This window comes from Syngnathus leptorhynchus, chromosome 4 (genome assembly GCF_054491065.1).
Source record: "Syngnathus leptorhynchus isolate UIUO chromosome 4, UIUO_Slep, whole genome shotgun sequence".
NCBI lineage: Eukaryota > Metazoa > Chordata > Actinopteri > Syngnathiformes > Syngnathidae > Syngnathus > Syngnathus leptorhynchus.
In genome coordinates, this window is record NC_141198.1 from 18,993,431 (window position 1) to 19,010,559 (window position 17,129).

Below are 17,129 nucleotides of genomic sequence, written 5' to 3' on the forward strand. Positions count from 1 at the left end.
ATCATTCAAAGTGGCTATTCTGACGCATTTGGTCTTTACTCATTCGTGTTTTCATTGTTTGCATACGTGCATATAAAAGAGACCAATTGAAAAGACAAACCAAACTCGCAGAGTACAGCTTTATTAAAGTCAAACTTCAGGCATGTCTGAACTCTTCCAACTCAACTTTTCAATGAAATAAAGGACAGAGGTCATATTTTCAAATAAAAAGACAGTCATGTACAAAAAGAGTGTCTTCCCAACAGTCACGCACATTTATAAGCGGAATTGTACAAGCCCAAAAAGCAAATAAAAATAGCACGCCACAATAACATGATCCTATGCAAATACAATGCCAGACTATTTACAGGTTTGCCAACAATATGCAGTAACACAGGTTCGACAGTCATCGACACGGTGGTCGCTCGCGTCCATCCAATCAAGGGACGCCGAGAGCGATAGATATGACCCCAAATTGATTCTACGACAAAAACAATTGAGCGCTTTGCAAGGGAGTTTTTATTCGGCACGACACCAATTCTTCTCTGACTGAGCCAACCAAAAACTCAACAACAGTCAGCAAAATGGCACCAAAAAAGAGGAGCAGAACCTTTGAAGCACCGAGGGTGGTAAAAATACAATCAAATCAAATTCAAAAAGGAAGAATTCCATGACGCTTTGAAGTCACTCTGAAGCTTTCCGGGTCACTTACAAAGGAACAAACATGCGGGGGGGGGTAGAAGGGCACTAATAAACAAAACGTTAGTTGTGGTTGTTTTGAAGCAAACGAAATGTTGCAACATACAAATGATTGCCTTGTAATGCTGCCCCTGAACGATGTCATGCAATCACAAGTGCAAAAAAAACAAAAAGGCCGCTGAAAAATATCATAAAGGAACACAATAATGCTGTGATGAAGGCATTTGAAGACTCAAACGTGCAGTTCAGCTTAACAGCCGCCTTGAAAAAACAGAGACCAGTCATGCTATTGTGATTAAACGACGACGACGACGACAAAAAGCCTGTTGTCCACACTTAATAGACCACAAGAATAAATAATAACCTTCGAGTTTGGGTGGTGACGTGCGTTGCGTGGCTGTAAAAAGAACCCTAACGAGCGATGACTACTACGCGTAGGACAGTATCGGGGGACAAAAGTTGTGTACTGTGCCGAGAAAATGTTGCCCCTCTTCTCAAATTCTCTCTTCATAGTCACACGCACGTGTGAGAAAATGAAATTGGCCATAAGATCACAAAAAAAGCTGCCACTCAAGGCAATTCAACAACAGCTAAGTCAGACTGAAAAGGGTTACAAAGCTACTCCGAAAGGCAACAAAGAGTGAAGAAAACGCAGCCTAGAAAAACAACCCTACAGCTCAGCACAGCAAAGACTCGGAAAGGAACCTGGGGCAAAAAACAAAAACAAACGACGAGCCTCCCCGGCCGGCCTCAGGTACGGTTCAGTGTTGGTGACCATCCCGCTTGTGTGATGATGGAAAACATTCAAATGAGAAAACAAGCAAAAGGGGCAAATGCTTGTTCATGGCACTGTACACCACTGAGGGAAAATGGCAACAAATGAGAATAAGTGCAAAAACAACACGGAGGCCACACGGCCGGCCCATTTGACCGAAGCCAGAATTTGTCCGCTGTCAATTGGCACCCCCCACTTTTTTTTGGACCTCTTTGACACAAAACGTCCTTTGAATAAGTTGCTCAGCGTTGTCACCTTGCCAAGTTCAAACAAAAGCCCAGTACCCACCCGGGAGGGGAGCGTGAGAAACATTGCAATACTCAACCGCTTTAAACAGCAAATACAGTCACCACACATGAGCAGCGGCTAATGTAGAATCATTACACCTATGTAGAAAAAACAAAAAGTATGCACTAATTACAAGTAGAATAAAATACCCCTCTTTTTTTTTTTTTCTTTTCTCTCTTTTCAAACGTCACACGGTGGTAACAGGGAGTACTGCACTGGTGTTCGACAAAGCAATTGGTATAAAATGTGGTGCAATAAATACAAAAGATTCGACAGATGAGCAATTTAAAAACACTGTACAGGTTGTATTTTGTACACTATACTTACTGGACTGTGTATCATGATAGCCATTCACCATTTCTTCAACACCAGGCTGGCTGGCGGTCATTCCAATTTTGCCGCCCCAAAACAGATTTTTTTTTTTGGTCACAACACATTTGAAGTTCATATGTCACTACCAGAAGAAGAGGTATCCCATTTTCAAAACACTTATGTTCCTTTAATATACATTTCTGTATATACGTACGCGAGCTAACGAAAAAGTGTAATGACGAGGCGTGTGAAAGTGCTTTTCAGAGAAGTTTTGGCAAAAAACATCAGAAATAAAAGGGTCACAGTACACAAACGTTACTGGAACGAATCTGGGCAGTAGTTCCTAAAGTCATCCCTTAAGGCTGATTAACGACACTCGGATAGATAGCAGTGCTCGCTGGCTCGGCCCGGCCCGGCCCCCCTTTTCGTGTTCAAAATCAAGTGTGGAGACTGGGCGCCTCCCCGTTCCGTTGCTAAGTACTTTACAATATCATGAGCCAATTATGTACAGGTGAATGAGCAAAGAAAAAGCCACAAGTGTCATGTTATACCAGTACGCTAGATATTATGATACAGTATTCCACCTTAATAGGACGATTTTCACAAGGAGCTCTGCGCAACACCTAAACAAAGAAATACACCACTCACTGAGATGACGTGAGAAAAATCGCTCAGAGATATGTATACAATTAGATTCATCTATCACCAGAAGTATATCAAAAACATGGTTAAAGGAATGTTGGAATGTAGTGTGGGCCTAAAAAAAAACAATTGCACAAAGTGTCGCCCCTCCACTTCGGGGGAGGGCGTGTCGCGTGAGGCAGCCCAAGTGTGTGAGAGACGCCATGGCCGCGGCGTACAGCAGGTAAACAGGAGGAGGAACGGCGGGGCGGGGCGCGGCGGGGCGGGGCGCGGCGGGGCGCGGCGGGGCGCGGCGGGGCGCGGCGGGGCGTCCCCACCCTCCGCCTCGCTTCACTTCCTTCAAAGAGACAGCTACTGGCAACACTCCCAAAACCAGGTGTTTGTCTTGGAGCGGAAGGAAGGAAGTGTGCTAGTGGTGTTTTATAGCCGGTGGTGTGTAAAGCGGAGAACGGCGCATGTCTTCGCCTCCCCCGCTCTTCCAATCTCACAGCGCTTAGCCACATAAGTTCTTCGGCGTGTCTCGGCGCCAGCCGGCCAGGGAGGGAAGGAAGAAAAAAAAAAACAAAAAAAAACACCAACAACAACGGAATATATTCCCTTTAGCGAGCACAGGTGGGCGGAACGCCAGCCGGGAGTGCGCTTTAGAGCGAACGAGGTAACGAGGGCGCCACGTCGTCTTCTCCTTGCGGTTCCTCTTTGAGCGTGACGGGACTCAGAGAAGAAGATGGCGGCTTGGCAGAACCGGGGCTGGAGCCCAAGGGGCTGAGAGGGTTGTGGCCCGAACAACAGGGCCGGCCCTCCAGCGAGGAAGCGCTAAGCGTCCCCTCCTCGTGATCCGGGCAGAAGGAACGAGGGCAGAAGTCACACAGAGACGAGGCCGGCGAGCCGCAGATGCTGCAGTCGTGCCAGGGACACTCCCAACGACCTCCAAACCAAAAAAGATCAAAAGTGTCAGTCAGGATGAGCAACAAGAAAAAAGTCAAAGCCTTGATGGCTGTTCAATAGCAAGCTGCTGGTTTTCACGTGCATTCATCATCACCCTCGTGAACCGTATCGCTGCGGTCGTGTGTCCAGATTGGGAGAGAAGCTGCATGTTTTCAGTTCTTTTGTCTGAGGCCGGACGGACGGACGGACGGAGAGATTTGCTCACCATACGGTGGCTTGCTGAGGTTGAGACACAGCAGGTGGTACGCTTTGGGGCACTCCTTCCTGTCGCACATCACCAGCTCTCCTCCCTCTCCGCAGTAAAAGCAGAAGTACTCGTGCGCGTGTTTGCCCTCCAGGCGCAGCTTGCGCTTTTTCTGCCGCAGCTTGGCATTCCTGGCCTTCTCCTCTTTCTCCTGCACCACAGCACTCTGGGATGGGGGGGGGGACAATGAAAAGACGGCAAGGGCGGCAATTTGGCGGAGCGGCACGTGCGCTTACGGTCGGCTGCACCCCGAGGAAACCTGAGCAGTTGTCCGATCCACAGTGGCAAGATGTTCTCCTGTTGCCCACGCAGTGCAGGTTATAATTGAACGTCATCTCGGCGCCTGCGCAGACACAGGAAGACTTTCATTCAACTCCTCCGACCCGACCCGACCCGGATGAACGCCAACTCACCGGCTTGGATATCGCAGAGAGCAAAGAGTCCGATGCGGACGTCGCCGTTGACCGTCCACTTTTGGCTTTCGCAGTTGGGGCTGCAGCTGTGGTTCATGAACCGGGAAGAATTCCCTTTGGGACCGGCGTCGATCACGCGATCCTGGAGTAGAAATAAAAATCGATTCTATATTCCTATCGTTCTGACGTACGCAAAGATGCGTGTAACGTAGGTTGACGAGAAGGTGTGTGTGTGTGGTTTCTTTTCTTTTTTTTTTTTTCCTTACCTTAGTCAGGGTTAGCATGTAGAAGTCGGTGACGTGGTTTTCATGGGCGCGTTTAATTCGCTGCTGGCACTCGTCCGAGTCGATGACTTCTCCGACGTACTCCGTCACAAAGTCACCCTGGAGAGACGGGTTTGTTGTTTTTGCATTGAAGAAGGGCCATTTGTGCTTTCTCTCGCCATACCTTTCTCAGAGCCCGGTTTGTTCTGAGGCCCCATCCTCGGCCCTCCGTCTTGATCACCTCCGTTTGGGCATACAGGCGCTTGGAGAAACACTGGTTCTCGCAATTGTCTCCCGCGGGACATACCTGCGGCGAGGCCAGGCCAGGCCAGGCCAGGCCAGGAGGTTAGCAGGCGCCCGCCACTTGGAAAGGGCGGCTGGCTAGCGCAACAGACCTGAGGGTGACACTCGTACTGGAGCACGCGGTTGAGACACTGAGAGTCCAGGCCGCACGGGTGCTCGTCCGCAGGCCGGCAGTTGCAGCGAGGGATTTCCGACAAGTCGGCCACGTGCATTTGCGCTTTGCCCACCGCTTTGTTGGACTGGCACAGGAAATGACAATTTACTAGCAATGCCTCCCAAAAAAAAAAAGACAAAGGCCCAAGCACTACATGAGAGAGAGGCGCACAGAGACAGAGACACAGAGAGACGGAGACACAGAGAGACAGAGACAGAGACAGAGGCTGGCTGTCCAAATTGTGGTCCTGGAGAGCCTGCCTCTTTTAACGCTTTGTTGTTATTTGGTGATATCAGGAAATGCACTGAGAAGATGGAGTCTCCCGTTCCCCGGGGCTCTGGTGGGCTTTGAAACCGTGATATGATTTGCTCTTACCTTAATGAATTTGTAGGGCGGCGGTTTGCGAGAGTTGCGCTCCTGCTCTAAAGCCTCCCTGCTCTCCCTCTGGGCCTTGAGCTCCTGAAACCTCCGGGCTGCTTCTTCCAGAGCTGAAACACCCCGACAACATTGTCAGAAAGTATTCTACGGTCGGAACCGGCGCTGCGCTCCATTACCTTTCTTGAAAGTCTTGTTGATGTTGATCTGACCGCTGACAAAGTTCTTGTCGTTCTCCACGTAAGGGAAGACGCGGCCCTGATTGATCCAGTAGTAGTCGTGCGAACCGAAGAAAAAGACCGGGAAGTCGCCCACGTCGTGACGAAGGCTCTGGATGTTGGACGGCACCAAACGAGGGTTGCAGATCTCCGCCGGCCACCACCTTGCGACACCAGGGGAAAAAGGAGCCCAAGCGCCGCCGTGCGCAGGAATCATTTGCAGGAACTGAACAACGTGGCCCTTAGTCATCGAGCGTGCGTGCGTGCGTCCTTCATACCTGTAGTTTCCCAGTTTGACCCAGACAATTTGTTTGTAGTGAGGTTTCTTGCCAGCCCTACAATCACTGCAGGACCAAGGCCCCTCGGGCATCTCCATCTCCAAACACTCCGGGTGGAAGGAAGCCGGGCACGAGTCGCAGCACACCAACTTGCCTCCTACAGTTGTTTGGATGGATGGATGGATGGATGGACACGGACATGAGTGTGAGTGCGTGTGTGTGTGTGTGATATGGGAAATGAGTATGCAAAGAGAGGGAGCGGGGGGAGCGGGTCATCATTAGGCTTGAAGAATTCCAAAGCTTGACAAACTCTGAATCTCCTTGGCAGAGCAGCCATTGTGAAAGTTATCAAAAAGCCTCAGGAAGAGTGGAACCTCCAAAGTGGGCAAATGTCAACTTCAGCTGCTTCAAAAGTCAAATGAGAAAAATTCACTTTGATTTCACAATTTAGTACCCTCGCTGTACTTATGTTATGACAACCACGTGCTTTCCTTCCACACATGGGCTATCGCACGTCTTGCAATGAGATTCAGAGCGCCGTATGGTATCGTATCGTATCGTACCGTACCGTACCGTACCGAGGGCTGGTCGAGCGGATACGCATGCAGCAGCGACGGCAACGCGGGAGGGAGGGCGGGCGGGCGGGCGGGCGGGCGGACTCCAAACAGCCAGTGATCAGGGGTTGAAAATCAAAAGAAAAAGCAGGCATGCAGTCCTGCCAATAAAGCAAAGTGTTGTTCCCCATCACACATACTGTACCTTGCTTGTATGGAATTTTCAGAAGCAATTCTAGGCCAATAGCGCATCAGTGAAGTCTCTCTCACTAGTTTGACTCCAAAGTGGGCCTGCACTTATTTCCAAATTGTGATTTCATTCCATCCAAAGCAGGTCAAAGGTGTCCAAATAGGGAGGAGGAAGAGGAGACGTGCCCCGACTGAGGTCAGGCTTGAAGCGGGACACGGCCTTTTGCGTAAATAAAAGAAGGCCGCCACGCCACGGTGCTCAAGCGGAGAAGCAGCGCACCTCCGACCACACACACACACACACACACACACAGAGAGAGCATGAACCGACGCAGCGCATCCAGCCTCATTGCGCTATACTGCCGTCCGTCCATGTTCTGAAACCGAGTCACGGCGCAATGGGCCGCATGCAAGAGCCATTGATGGCGGACGACCTGTTGCTTTCACCCACCAATAGGAATAAGAATCATGAATGAAGGAGAATTGATCTCTTTTTGTTTGAGCAGATGTGGAGGAAATCGTACAATGACGATTTAGAGGCCATTCATCATCGGAATCATAAGAATACATTTGTTTCTAATTCAAATTATTCTACATTGTAGAGACGGTAGATGACGTAACAATAGTAACAAACTTTCTAGACTCCCAAAAAGAACGAGTTCTAATGCTGCCTTCTTTTCACCAAATCTACCTGTTATCTGCAGGAGTGCATCACACTGCCCCCTGGAGGCCTACGCGCAAAAAACAGAAGCAGCAGAGATGCCTGCCTATGGGGGGGGGCCAAGTGCCATCGTCAAGTATTTGAATGGAATTGATGGCATGTTGGTGTTTTTGAACAAGATTAAAAGTGTTAAATAATAAATCATCATCAAAATAAATAAGAGTGAAACATACGCCATTGCACTTTTCGGAGCGTTGTTTCAGCACTCTTTCGGGGAATACGGTCAGTGAGTGATGATGATGATGACAATCAAAACTAGATGGAAGAATACAAATATTGATATGGATTTTTTTCTTTTTCCCTTTGGTGAAGCTAACAGGCACTTTTCAAAACGAATTCAACAAGATTAGCCTCGTTTTGCATGCGACCCAGAGTTCCGTGTTCATGAAAAGGGGGATTCAGGCTGAGGTTATAGATTTCAACGCACAACTCCGCACGGCATGGTAATCGACTGCAGATCGAAGCAGTCAGTCAGTCAGTCAGTCAGTCGCTTAAGATGGCACCCAAAAAAGGCTTTGAAACCAAACAAAAGCGCCATTCCAAACAAAAGGACAAAGTGATCGGGATGGGAGCAGGCACAATGCAAACACAAACCAGCGGGGGGAGAAAGAGAAAAACGGTTCAGTTACCTTTGCCAACATTCTTTTTGGTAGCTGACGAAGGAGAGGGAATCATAGGTAATTTCAACTCAGCACGATTTGACTCGGTCAGAAGGTAGTGGGACTTATAGGCATATGAACTTAATATGGTGTCAGTAAGGTCTTGCACTAACAGCCCTACACAAGACACACAGGAAGAGACGAGGGGTGAGCCGCAGTCACGTCACGCTAACAAATCAAGAAAGAAAAAAAAGCACCCAAAAATAGAGAAAGGACACGCACCGTCTCTCACCACACAAGTAAGAAACAGGTCAAAGCACACTTTGGCCCGACACTAACGCTGGACTTGTTTACAAAAGGAAAGAAAGAAAGAAAGAAAGAAAGAAAGGGGCCGTCAAAGGAACGGAGAATGGCATTTAGCGACGGAACGTGAAAGAAAAGAAAAGAAAAAGGCTTTCTTCCCGACAGCGAATGGGCCATGGAAAAAGATCACAAGTCCCTGAGTTCCAAGGATAAGATAGATATATGTGTGCTAATTGTTTGGGGCGGGGCTTACCTCTGGCGCACAGGAAGCACCAGCCCACGTTGACGGGGGACGTTTGGAGCCCGTTGCGCTTGGTGCTGCCGTGGCTGCTGCAGATCATAATGTGGTGTGTGAGGATGGCGCTGCCCGCCGCCACGCAGCTGTCGCCTGTGTGATACGCCACCGGGCAGCGGATGCAACGCATCAGGCGACCTAGACGCCGGACACTAAAGTTGACACCAGGCCAAACTCAAGCCCAGCGACAATCAGCCAGTCAGCCAGTCAGCCAGTCAGCCAGTCAGTCAGTCAGCCAGTCAGCCAGTCAGCCAGTCAGCCAGCCAGTCAGCCAGTCAGCCAGTCAGCCAGCCAGTCAGCCAGTCAGAGTGGCTTCACCTTTGCTAGCTCGCTGCAGGTCTCGCTCCAGACAGCAGGTGGCGCAGCTGTGCTGAGGGCAGCTGAAGCCTCCGCCCGAGCCGCTGCTAGCGCCCGGGAGTTTACGTACGCAATCCTCATGGTAGTAACAACCGCATCCGGTCACGGAACAACGCGTCACCTCCTGGCTGGCTTCCTTACAGCTGAAGCACGGGTGAGTGCCTAAAAAGAAGAAGAAAAAAAAAGAAAAAGAAAGAAAGGCTTAGGGGAAAAACTGAGACTGCATCACCACGCCATCCATCCATCCATCCATCCATCCATCCATCCATCCATCCATCCATCCATCCATCCATCCATCCATCCATCCATCCACTTACCGTTTCTACATTCCAGGCACACAAACTTTCCTTCAGGTAGGGACGTTAGACCGAGACACTCGAGGTGGAACTGCCTGTTGCAGTCTCCTTCGCACGCCACCAAATTCTCAGCGTACACCTCGCATATCTGCACGGAAAGAAGTGATGAGATGAAGATTTGCAAAATTGCGGCTCATGGGTGTTGACCTGGCAGACGGTGTCCCTCTTTCCGGTGCTAGCGTCCTGGCGGGACAGGCCGGAGTCCACAGATTGAGTGTCTGAGGCGTCCGCATCTGCCGCGGCCGGACTATCCAGACTCTTCCCGTATAGACCCTTAGAGAAGGACAAAGATTTGCCGTGACTTTGCGCGGGCAAAATCGCCAGATGCGTGTGCTCAATCTCCAGCTATCTATTTCAAGAGATCCAAAGCGCTCGCTGCCTAGCAATGGATGACTTTTGCTAGCTCAAATCCTATTTTCTCATTGAAACGAATGGAAAGGCCGTCCCGATGGGCTCTTCTTCTCCGAGCCTACCTGCGGATCATTCAGGCCTCTGGAGTCGGAATCTGACGTGTCTCGATACTGAGAGGACGCCATCTCCACGTCTGTGGATGCTCGACTGCGTTTCTTCAGCGGTTTACAGGCATCCGAAATCTCACTGGCTCCTGAACCATGGCGAGAGCGCCATTCAGTAAAAGATCAGAGATGGAGTCAAAAGCGGGAGGGAGGGAGGGAGGGAGGGAGTTAGGGAGGGAGCGAGGGAGCGAGGAAGCAAGCGAGGAAGCAGGCAAGGAAGCAGGCAAGGAAGCAGGCAAGGAAGGAAGGAAGGACCAACCTTTCTGGGATCCCGCCCTCGGTGTGGCCTCCGGCGCCATTTCTGCCTGAAACGAGATGGTGAAACAAAGCGTCGGCTGCTGCTTTAACGCGAGTCGCCAGGAACGGAAGAAGAATTTGCATCAAGAATCTGGATGTAGGTATCAGAAATCCCATAATGCATTTTCCTTTGACGTGACGTACTGAAAAGAGAAGCTGACTGATAAAAGGGCTGTGTGGTCTATTTATAAAGCATCAGTGTCCGAGGTTTTGCTTTGCATTTGAAAATGTTTGAGCGCTTGCTCTGCGAGTCAACGTCATCTAGCCTGAATACCTGTTCCTTTTTGGTTTTCTTTTTGGGGACGGGGTCGTTGCCTCTCTCCGACTCAGACCTGCTCCTGACCGAGCGCCGCTGCAGCTTCCTCTCTTGAGAACCTGAAGGAGCGTGAAAACAAGCATTGAGCTGAGCTGGGCTGGGCTGAGCTGAGCTGGGCGCCGCGCCTTTGTGCCCCCCCGAAAATCTGCTCCAAACCATGTGGACTGCTGTGATGAGAGCCAGGAGAGGAAGCGGGCTGCGTTCCGCCTTCTTCGCTCCTCCGACTGGCGGGAGATTCTCTTCTCTCCTCCCCTTCTTCCTCCATATCGTCCACGTCTTCGTCCTCTTCGGGACTGGCCTCGGGTTTGGCTCTGTTTTCCTGCCGAGGCCGACGCACAGAGACAGTGTTTTTGAGTGTGAGGACAAAGAACGTGGTCCGCCTGTCATTTGGTATTTCTCCACGTGTTGTTGCAACGTTTGCATTTAGCTAGCTATTGGTTGCTGAAAGGAGAACAAGTCAGTGTTGGTTGCGTGCTTGACCCACCTCAGGTGAACAGTAGCCCAGGTCAGGCTGCCTGCCTTCTCCCTCAACTCTCCCCTCCTCCTCCTCCTCCTCCTCCTCCACCTCTTCTTCTTCTTCTTCTTCTTCCTCCTCCTCCTCCTCCACCTCCTCCTTCTCCTCTTCCTCCTCCTCCTCCTCTTCTTCTTTTTGAGGTGAGGGAGCCATTTTTTGCTTTTGCAGGAGAGGCCAGTCACACTTTGTGATCTCCACGTTCAGCCTCTTCATGGTGATGGAGAGAGGCAGAAGCTTTCTGGCCGCCGCAGTTTTCCAGGCCCTGACCGGTGCCGGAGAATCCGTCCTGGCTCCCGAATCCGAACCGGCGTCCTCTTTAGGGGAGTCAGACCGACTGGAGTTTTTCTTCTCGTTCGAGCCATCGGCGTCATCGGCGTCGGGAATGCTACGCTGCCGACGCGGCGGCTGTCTCCTCGGCGGCTGATCTCCGTCGGGCGACTTCAGCCCCCCGTCGTCTTTCTTATTGGCCGAGCCGCTGGAGCGCCGGTTCCGCTTCTCCGGTCGGCCCGCGGGTTTCTTGGCGACCGGGTTCTCGTTAGGGACCGGGTCGACGTAAATGAAAGTGTAGTTGTCGATGCGCTCCTGACGCGTCATCAGGAAGGCGTCCTCCGCGTGGCCCACGCCGACCTCCCACTGAGCGCGCTCTCTCTGAGGGATCGGCTTCAGCAGCTGCCAAAGAAGAGCATATTTTGGTTTGATTTCAGGACACCCATGTTGATAAGAAGTGAGTGATTTCCTCTGAAGCGGAGCCCACAAAAGACCTTCGTGTAGGAAGAAAAGCATGCCGTTGTGGACGTACTTTGTGTTTTTCCACAGTGTTTGTGGTCTTCCGCAGCGTGTCCGCCTGGAGCTCATCAAACTGTTGCTTGCCCTGGTATATAACGATCCTCTTCTCGTGGATCCAGGCACGCTCAGCGACGCTGCCAAAAAACTGGACGTGGTACTCCCTGTGACCTGCCGGTCAAATTGGAGCAGAGTGCTTTTTCTGCTCATCCTCGTCTCCAAAGCGCCGCCCGCTTACTTACCTCTGGTGTTGATGCGCGTGTAGACCTTCATTTGCGGGTCGGACGAAACCATGCACGGCCACCACGGGTAAGTGCCCACCTTGGACCACACTAGATCTCCAATGACAAACTCTTTGCAGAAGCCTGTCTCTTGGATGACTGAGGGTTGATTGACTTTTGGAACCTGGGAACAGAATGGCCGCTTAACTTGCAAAGCAACGAGAGATGAGACTTTGAGGTCTTGCCTTTGGCTCCGTTTGGATAACGCTCTTGTGAAGCTTCTCGGTCTGCTCCAGCGGAGGCTCCCTTGGCCGCGGCTGAACGTGGGTGTCCTCCGTCTGGCCCGTGACACCCGCCGGGCCTTGGACAGGCTCCAAAGTCTGCTCCTGGATCTGCGGCTGCAACTTTGCGCTCTTTTTCCTCTTCTCCTTCTTCCTCTCATTTCGGCGCTGCACCTGAGCCGCCTCGTTCTTCTGAGATTCCTTCTGAAGATGAAAATAAGACGGACGGGAAAACAGCGGTGGGACATCAGTCGGCAGGGGCGAGCCCTTCGCGTAATGGCCGCCCTATGCAATTTGGCTTTCACCTTGCATTGTGAGATGCGGCCGGCGGCTCCTTTTCAATAGCTAGTATATATTACTAGCTAATCATCCATCCATCCATCCATCCATCCATCCATCCATCCATCCATCCATCCATCCATCCATCCATCCATCCATCCATCCATCCATCCATCCATCCATCCATCCATCCATCCATCCATCCATCCATCCATCCATCCATACATCCATACATCCATACATCCATACATCCATACATCCATACATACATACATACATACATACATACATACATACATACATACATACATACATCCATCCATCCATCCATCCATCCATCCATCCATCCATCCATCCATCCATCCATCCATCCATCCATCCATCCATCCATCCATCCATCCATCCATCCATCCATCCATCCATCCATCCATCCATCCATCCATCCATCCATCCATCCATCCATCCATCCATCCATCCATCCATCCATCCATCCATCCATCCATCCATCCATCCATCCATCCATCCATCCATCCATCCATCCATCCATCCATCCATCCATCCATCCATCCATCCATCCATCCATCCATCCATCCATCCATCCATCCATCCATCCATCCATCCATCCATCCATCCATCCATCCATCCATCCATCCATCCATCCATCCATCCATCCATCCATCCATCCATCCATCCATCCATCCATCCATCCATCCATCCATCCATCCATCCATCCATCCATCCATCCATCCATCCATCCATCCATCCATCCATCCATCCATCCATCCATCCATCCATCCATCCATCCATCCATCCATCCATCCATCCATCCATCCATCCATCCATCCATCCATCCATCCATCCATCCATCCATCCATCCATCCATCCATCCATCCATCCATCCATCCATCCATACATACATACATACATACATACATACATACACATACACACACACACACACACACACACACACACACACATCTCGATCCATATGTATCTATACAATGAGTGTCGATCGCAATACCTGCAGTTCTTGCAGCAAATCTCCACACAGTGCCGTTTCAAACAATTCTTTGCCGTTCTGATACGTCTTGATGATCTTCAGCTTGATCTCAGGGGAACTGGTCTTCAGCACTCCCGTGGGAGGAGGCTGGACAGGCTGTGAGGAAGGGGTACTGTCCACGAGGGAGGGGGGAGGGCTGGACGAGGGCAAGTGCAAGGGTGCCGGAGGAGGAGGCTGCTGCTGCTGCTGCTGCTGCGGCGGCGCTGGCGGCGGCAGCGTGTGGGTCATGATGTGAGGCGTGTGGGGAAGGTGGTGCTGGGTGGGCAGGGGCAGCGGGCTCTGCGGGTGACTTTGGATGTGAGGCGTGTTTGACAGGAAGTGGTGCGCGTGGGGGAGGTGATGATGGTGGTGGTGGTGGTGGTGCAAGTGCGGGTGATGCGTGGGCAGCGGTGGCGGAGAAACAGGCGAGCGGGGCCTTTCCTGCAGACCGGGACCCCTTAGCACCGTGCTCTCCCCCGGCATGAGGAGCCCGTGCTCGGCGTAGCTGCGTATGGGACCGTAGCCGTTGGCCGAACCGTTGGGAAACTGAGAGTACATGGAGAATTTGGACTGCGGTTCGTACATGCCCAGACCCGGCGGGTAGCCGTTGGAGACGTGCGGCAGGTCGTCGGACGCCGACGGCGGGTAGAAATCGGCATCCAGGCTCGCATCGTAGGAGGGACCGCCATCCTCGCCCGGGTCACTGCCGGTGTCGCAGGTGCCGCCGTCCTGTCTGATGTTGGCTGAGTCAATAAGCTGAGGGGGTTGCTGAATTGTATTTCCCATGATCCCTTGCATGAAAGAGAAGGAGAAATCCATTGTTGGGCTCCGGCATCCTTAACTTTCTTTGTCTTTGACTGGACCTGTTGGGAGTGATGCGTGCAATTGTTATTTTGGGAGCTAAAAGTGGAGATCAACATCAGGTGGCGCTGACCCCAAAAAACACGCTTGACATACTTGACACTTTTACGGCAATCGCTATCTCACAAGTTTGACATCCCGCTCCGCAAATATGTCAGGTATTTCTCCCGCAACTATCCAATGAATGTTTCAACATTGAGCAAATCAAGACAAGATGCTGTCACGTCACGAAAACCATCGACTACATACGCGCTGTTATGGACAGCAATTTCCCGAACACGTGCAAATGGTCAAGAGAACATTCATCATCCAAATGACTTGCTCGTCGAAGTCACTTTTCAACAAGAAAAGCATGCGTCAAATCATGTCACTGTTTATGACACATGCTGTATTTAACATGCAAAAATCAGACACATCCGAAAGGGGGATGGAAAAAAAAGAAAGATCACGCATTTGTAGGAGCGCAATTGCGCAAAAGTTTGCCCACTTTGAATCATTCCTCTGTGGAAGGCACTTGATGGGAATATTGACTCAACTCAAAAGAGTTGCACAAATGATTCCTTTTCAATCAACAAACTGCCACACAAATGACTTTGGGGAAAGTGCTAGTATGCTGAAGTAAATTGGGCATAATAATACACATCAGAAAGCCACCTACCTGTACGATTGACTAATCAATGGTGACTAGCGAGTGACACTGTCTCGAACAATAATCAGCAGCTTGTGCTGCAGGAAACGTCTCAATAAGTCCAATTCACACAAGTTCATAAAGTCCCACTTGATTCCAAAGAGACAGACCCTATTCGCTTGCTTCGAATACTTGCTGTTGGTAAATGGTGTTTTGGGCGGCCAACACACACACACACACACACACACAAACACAAACAAGTGGCAGTCTGTTTGTTATCGGAGACCAAAACAAAGAGCAGTCAGGCTCCGCTCGGCTCGGCTCGGCTCGGCTCTCTTTTTCGCACCAATTTGTTGACACTTTGATTGCGTTTCAAGTGTAACTGGCTGCGGTTCAGCGTGTACACGAAGGTGGTTGCTTCATGGTGATGTAAACATCCGCGAAGCGCTCACTAAAACATCAATAGCGTGGAAAGGGATTTCTGAAAATAATCACATCTCGTGAGTGGGTCGGAAATGCTTGGTTACAGATGCGTGAATGAAATCGACGGGGGGGAAACATCTGCGCAGAGCAGGCAATTGTCTCTCCCACTGGAGATGATCTTATAGCCTTGTGGGCTGTTAGCTTCCGAGCTACCTAGCTAAAAATGAATACTGAATCTTCTGAACTTTGGGCGCGCGCTTAAAAGGCAAACGTAAAACCGTGTTGACATATTCCATGTGTTCACACGCGCGTTTATTGCGCGCAACGCGGATGTTGGAGCACACGGCGGGCAGGCAAACGAAATAAGATGAAAAGGGGAAGGCTAACGCTAGCCAAGCTAAGCTAACGGTACAGTGCCAATATGGCTGCCTGTCTGGCGTGATTATTCCTCCATCACTGGTTCTTTGGAGAGACTGTGCTTGAAAAAGAAGCAAGCAGCCCATGCAAAAGGCTTGCACCGACGACGGGTGGACGAGAACATGCATCGGTAGCGGCGCTAAAACTAAAACATGCACAAAAAGAAGAAGGGGGAGATGCAGGATTTTTTTTTTTGGGGGGGGGGGGGGGAGTCGCGAAATGCAGGCAAATAAAAATGTCAGTACCTTCAGCGTGTCCCATTCTAAACACATACACCAGCCAGCAACGCGTCCTCGTTTTATATAGAAGTGGGAGGGGGGGAAGAAATACTAATAAACAAATGTGTTCTCTTAAATGGATGAAGCGGAGGCCTATCCTTTTTCGTTTGAACGCAATTCTCCACAGAGAGGAGGAGGAGGGGGATGTTACGCTATCTGCTCGCTACCCAATCCCAAAGCTGGGCTCTTCCTCAGCGGAAGAACTGGAGATTTTAATGACACCCTGCTCAAAACAAGAGGCTTTCGAATTGCTGCGCTCTTCTCTAACACCGGGAGCGCCTGTAGAGGCGGGCGGACGGACGGGCGGTAAATCTGTAGGGGCCACAGCAAGCGGCACATCGGGACGTGGAGGTTACTATTCATTTGATCCATGCAGCAGCTACCAGCACTTCAGGTCCCAGTCACGCACGCCTCCACCGAAGTGAAAGAGGAAACATGTTGTGCAAAATGTGTCATGCCCATTGTGCCTCCCAATACTTATTTAGGGACAGGACACGGCCGGGTGAATTCATTCTCATTCTCATTGTGACTTCCGAATCAGCCTTTCTCCCAGTACTCCGGCATTTCCCCACGCTCCAAAAAGATGTTGGTTTGAAACTGTCCCCGGCCCCGAGTGACTGACTCACAATATTGCCTCAATTAGGAATCGAAAGCCTTTAAAGTGGCACAGTGTATTGACACGGATGCAGCTACACTTGGGTCTCTCGATTCACGCGTGCTTGCTACACGAAACGGACAGGATGATTCTTATTATTTGGAGTTGTGTGCACACGTCATTGGCCTTGTGTATTTTGACTTCACCTCTTCAAAAATGAATGGTGCAAGTTAGTATGTGTCGTAGAAAAGCTTTTGTCTCATATTTGACATCACAAGAAGATGGCATTCGAGGCATCTTATTGTCACTGTAGAAATGGAAGTCTATTTCAGTCTTGCGACCTTGGCACAGAACCGTCACCTCAGCCATTGCGCTCCATTTTCTTTTTCAAATACACTTTTTCTTATGTGTCGAACC

The 17,129-nt window shown here is 50.5% G+C and overlaps 1 protein-coding gene across 6 annotated transcripts; it reads right to left on the reverse strand.

The window, feature by feature from the left end:
• Nucleotides 1-105: 105 nt before the first annotated feature.
• On the reverse strand, nt 106-16,534 carry nsd3 (nuclear receptor binding SET domain protein 3). 6 transcript variants are annotated; one of them, XM_085909873.1, is made up of 26 exons: nt 15,346-15,976; nt 15,030-15,194; nt 13,493-14,373; nt 12,154-12,393; nt 11,930-12,092; nt 11,704-11,858; nt 10,875-11,573; nt 10,547-10,709; nt 10,349-10,449; nt 10,037-10,082; nt 9,736-9,866; nt 9,410-9,535; nt 9,224-9,350; nt 8,868-9,068; nt 8,508-8,687; nt 7,982-8,128; nt 5,889-6,045; nt 5,572-5,774; nt 5,393-5,505; nt 4,956-5,102; nt 4,745-4,867; nt 4,564-4,680; nt 4,298-4,439; nt 4,121-4,227; nt 3,846-4,050; nt 106-3,620 (listed from the first exon to the last, which is right to left on the reverse strand). In XM_085909873.1, the coding sequence occupies exons 3-26, from the start codon at nt 14,327-14,329 to the stop codon at nt 3,337-3,339; spliced, it is 4,914 nt and encodes a 1,637-aa protein (XP_085765999.1). In that variant the 5' UTR covers nt 14,330-14,373; nt 15,030-15,194; nt 15,346-15,976; the 3' UTR covers nt 106-3,336. The 6 variants fall into 6 exon arrangements, 5 of the variants coding, with proteins under 5 accessions (XP_085765999.1, XP_085765996.1, XP_085766000.1 ...); XM_085909870.1 differs by lacking the exons at nt 15,030-15,194; nt 15,346-15,976 and adding an exon at nt 16,085-16,532; XM_085909874.1 differs by lacking the exons at nt 15,030-15,194; nt 15,346-15,976 and adding an exon at nt 16,085-16,531 and having other exon boundaries at nt 7,982-8,005.
• Between the last annotated feature and the right edge of the window lie 595 nt (nt 16,535-17,129).

What these genes read in the sequence shown, in the direction of transcription:
- nsd3 (XM_085909870.1), bottom strand. Translation starts at nt 14,329, where the DNA reads ATGGATTTCTCCTTCTCTTTCATGCAAGGGATCATGGGAAATACAATT. An exon ending in CAAACCGGGCTCTGAGAAAG is followed by an intron (nt 4,681 to 4,744) that starts GTATGGCGAGAG and finishes CCGTCTCTCCAG; the next exon opens with GGTGACTTTGTGACGGAGTA. An exon ending in ACATGCTAACCCTGACTAAG is followed by an intron (nt 4,440 to 4,563) that starts GTAAGGAAAAAA and finishes TTTCTACTCCAG; the next exon opens with GATCGCGTGATCGACGCCGG.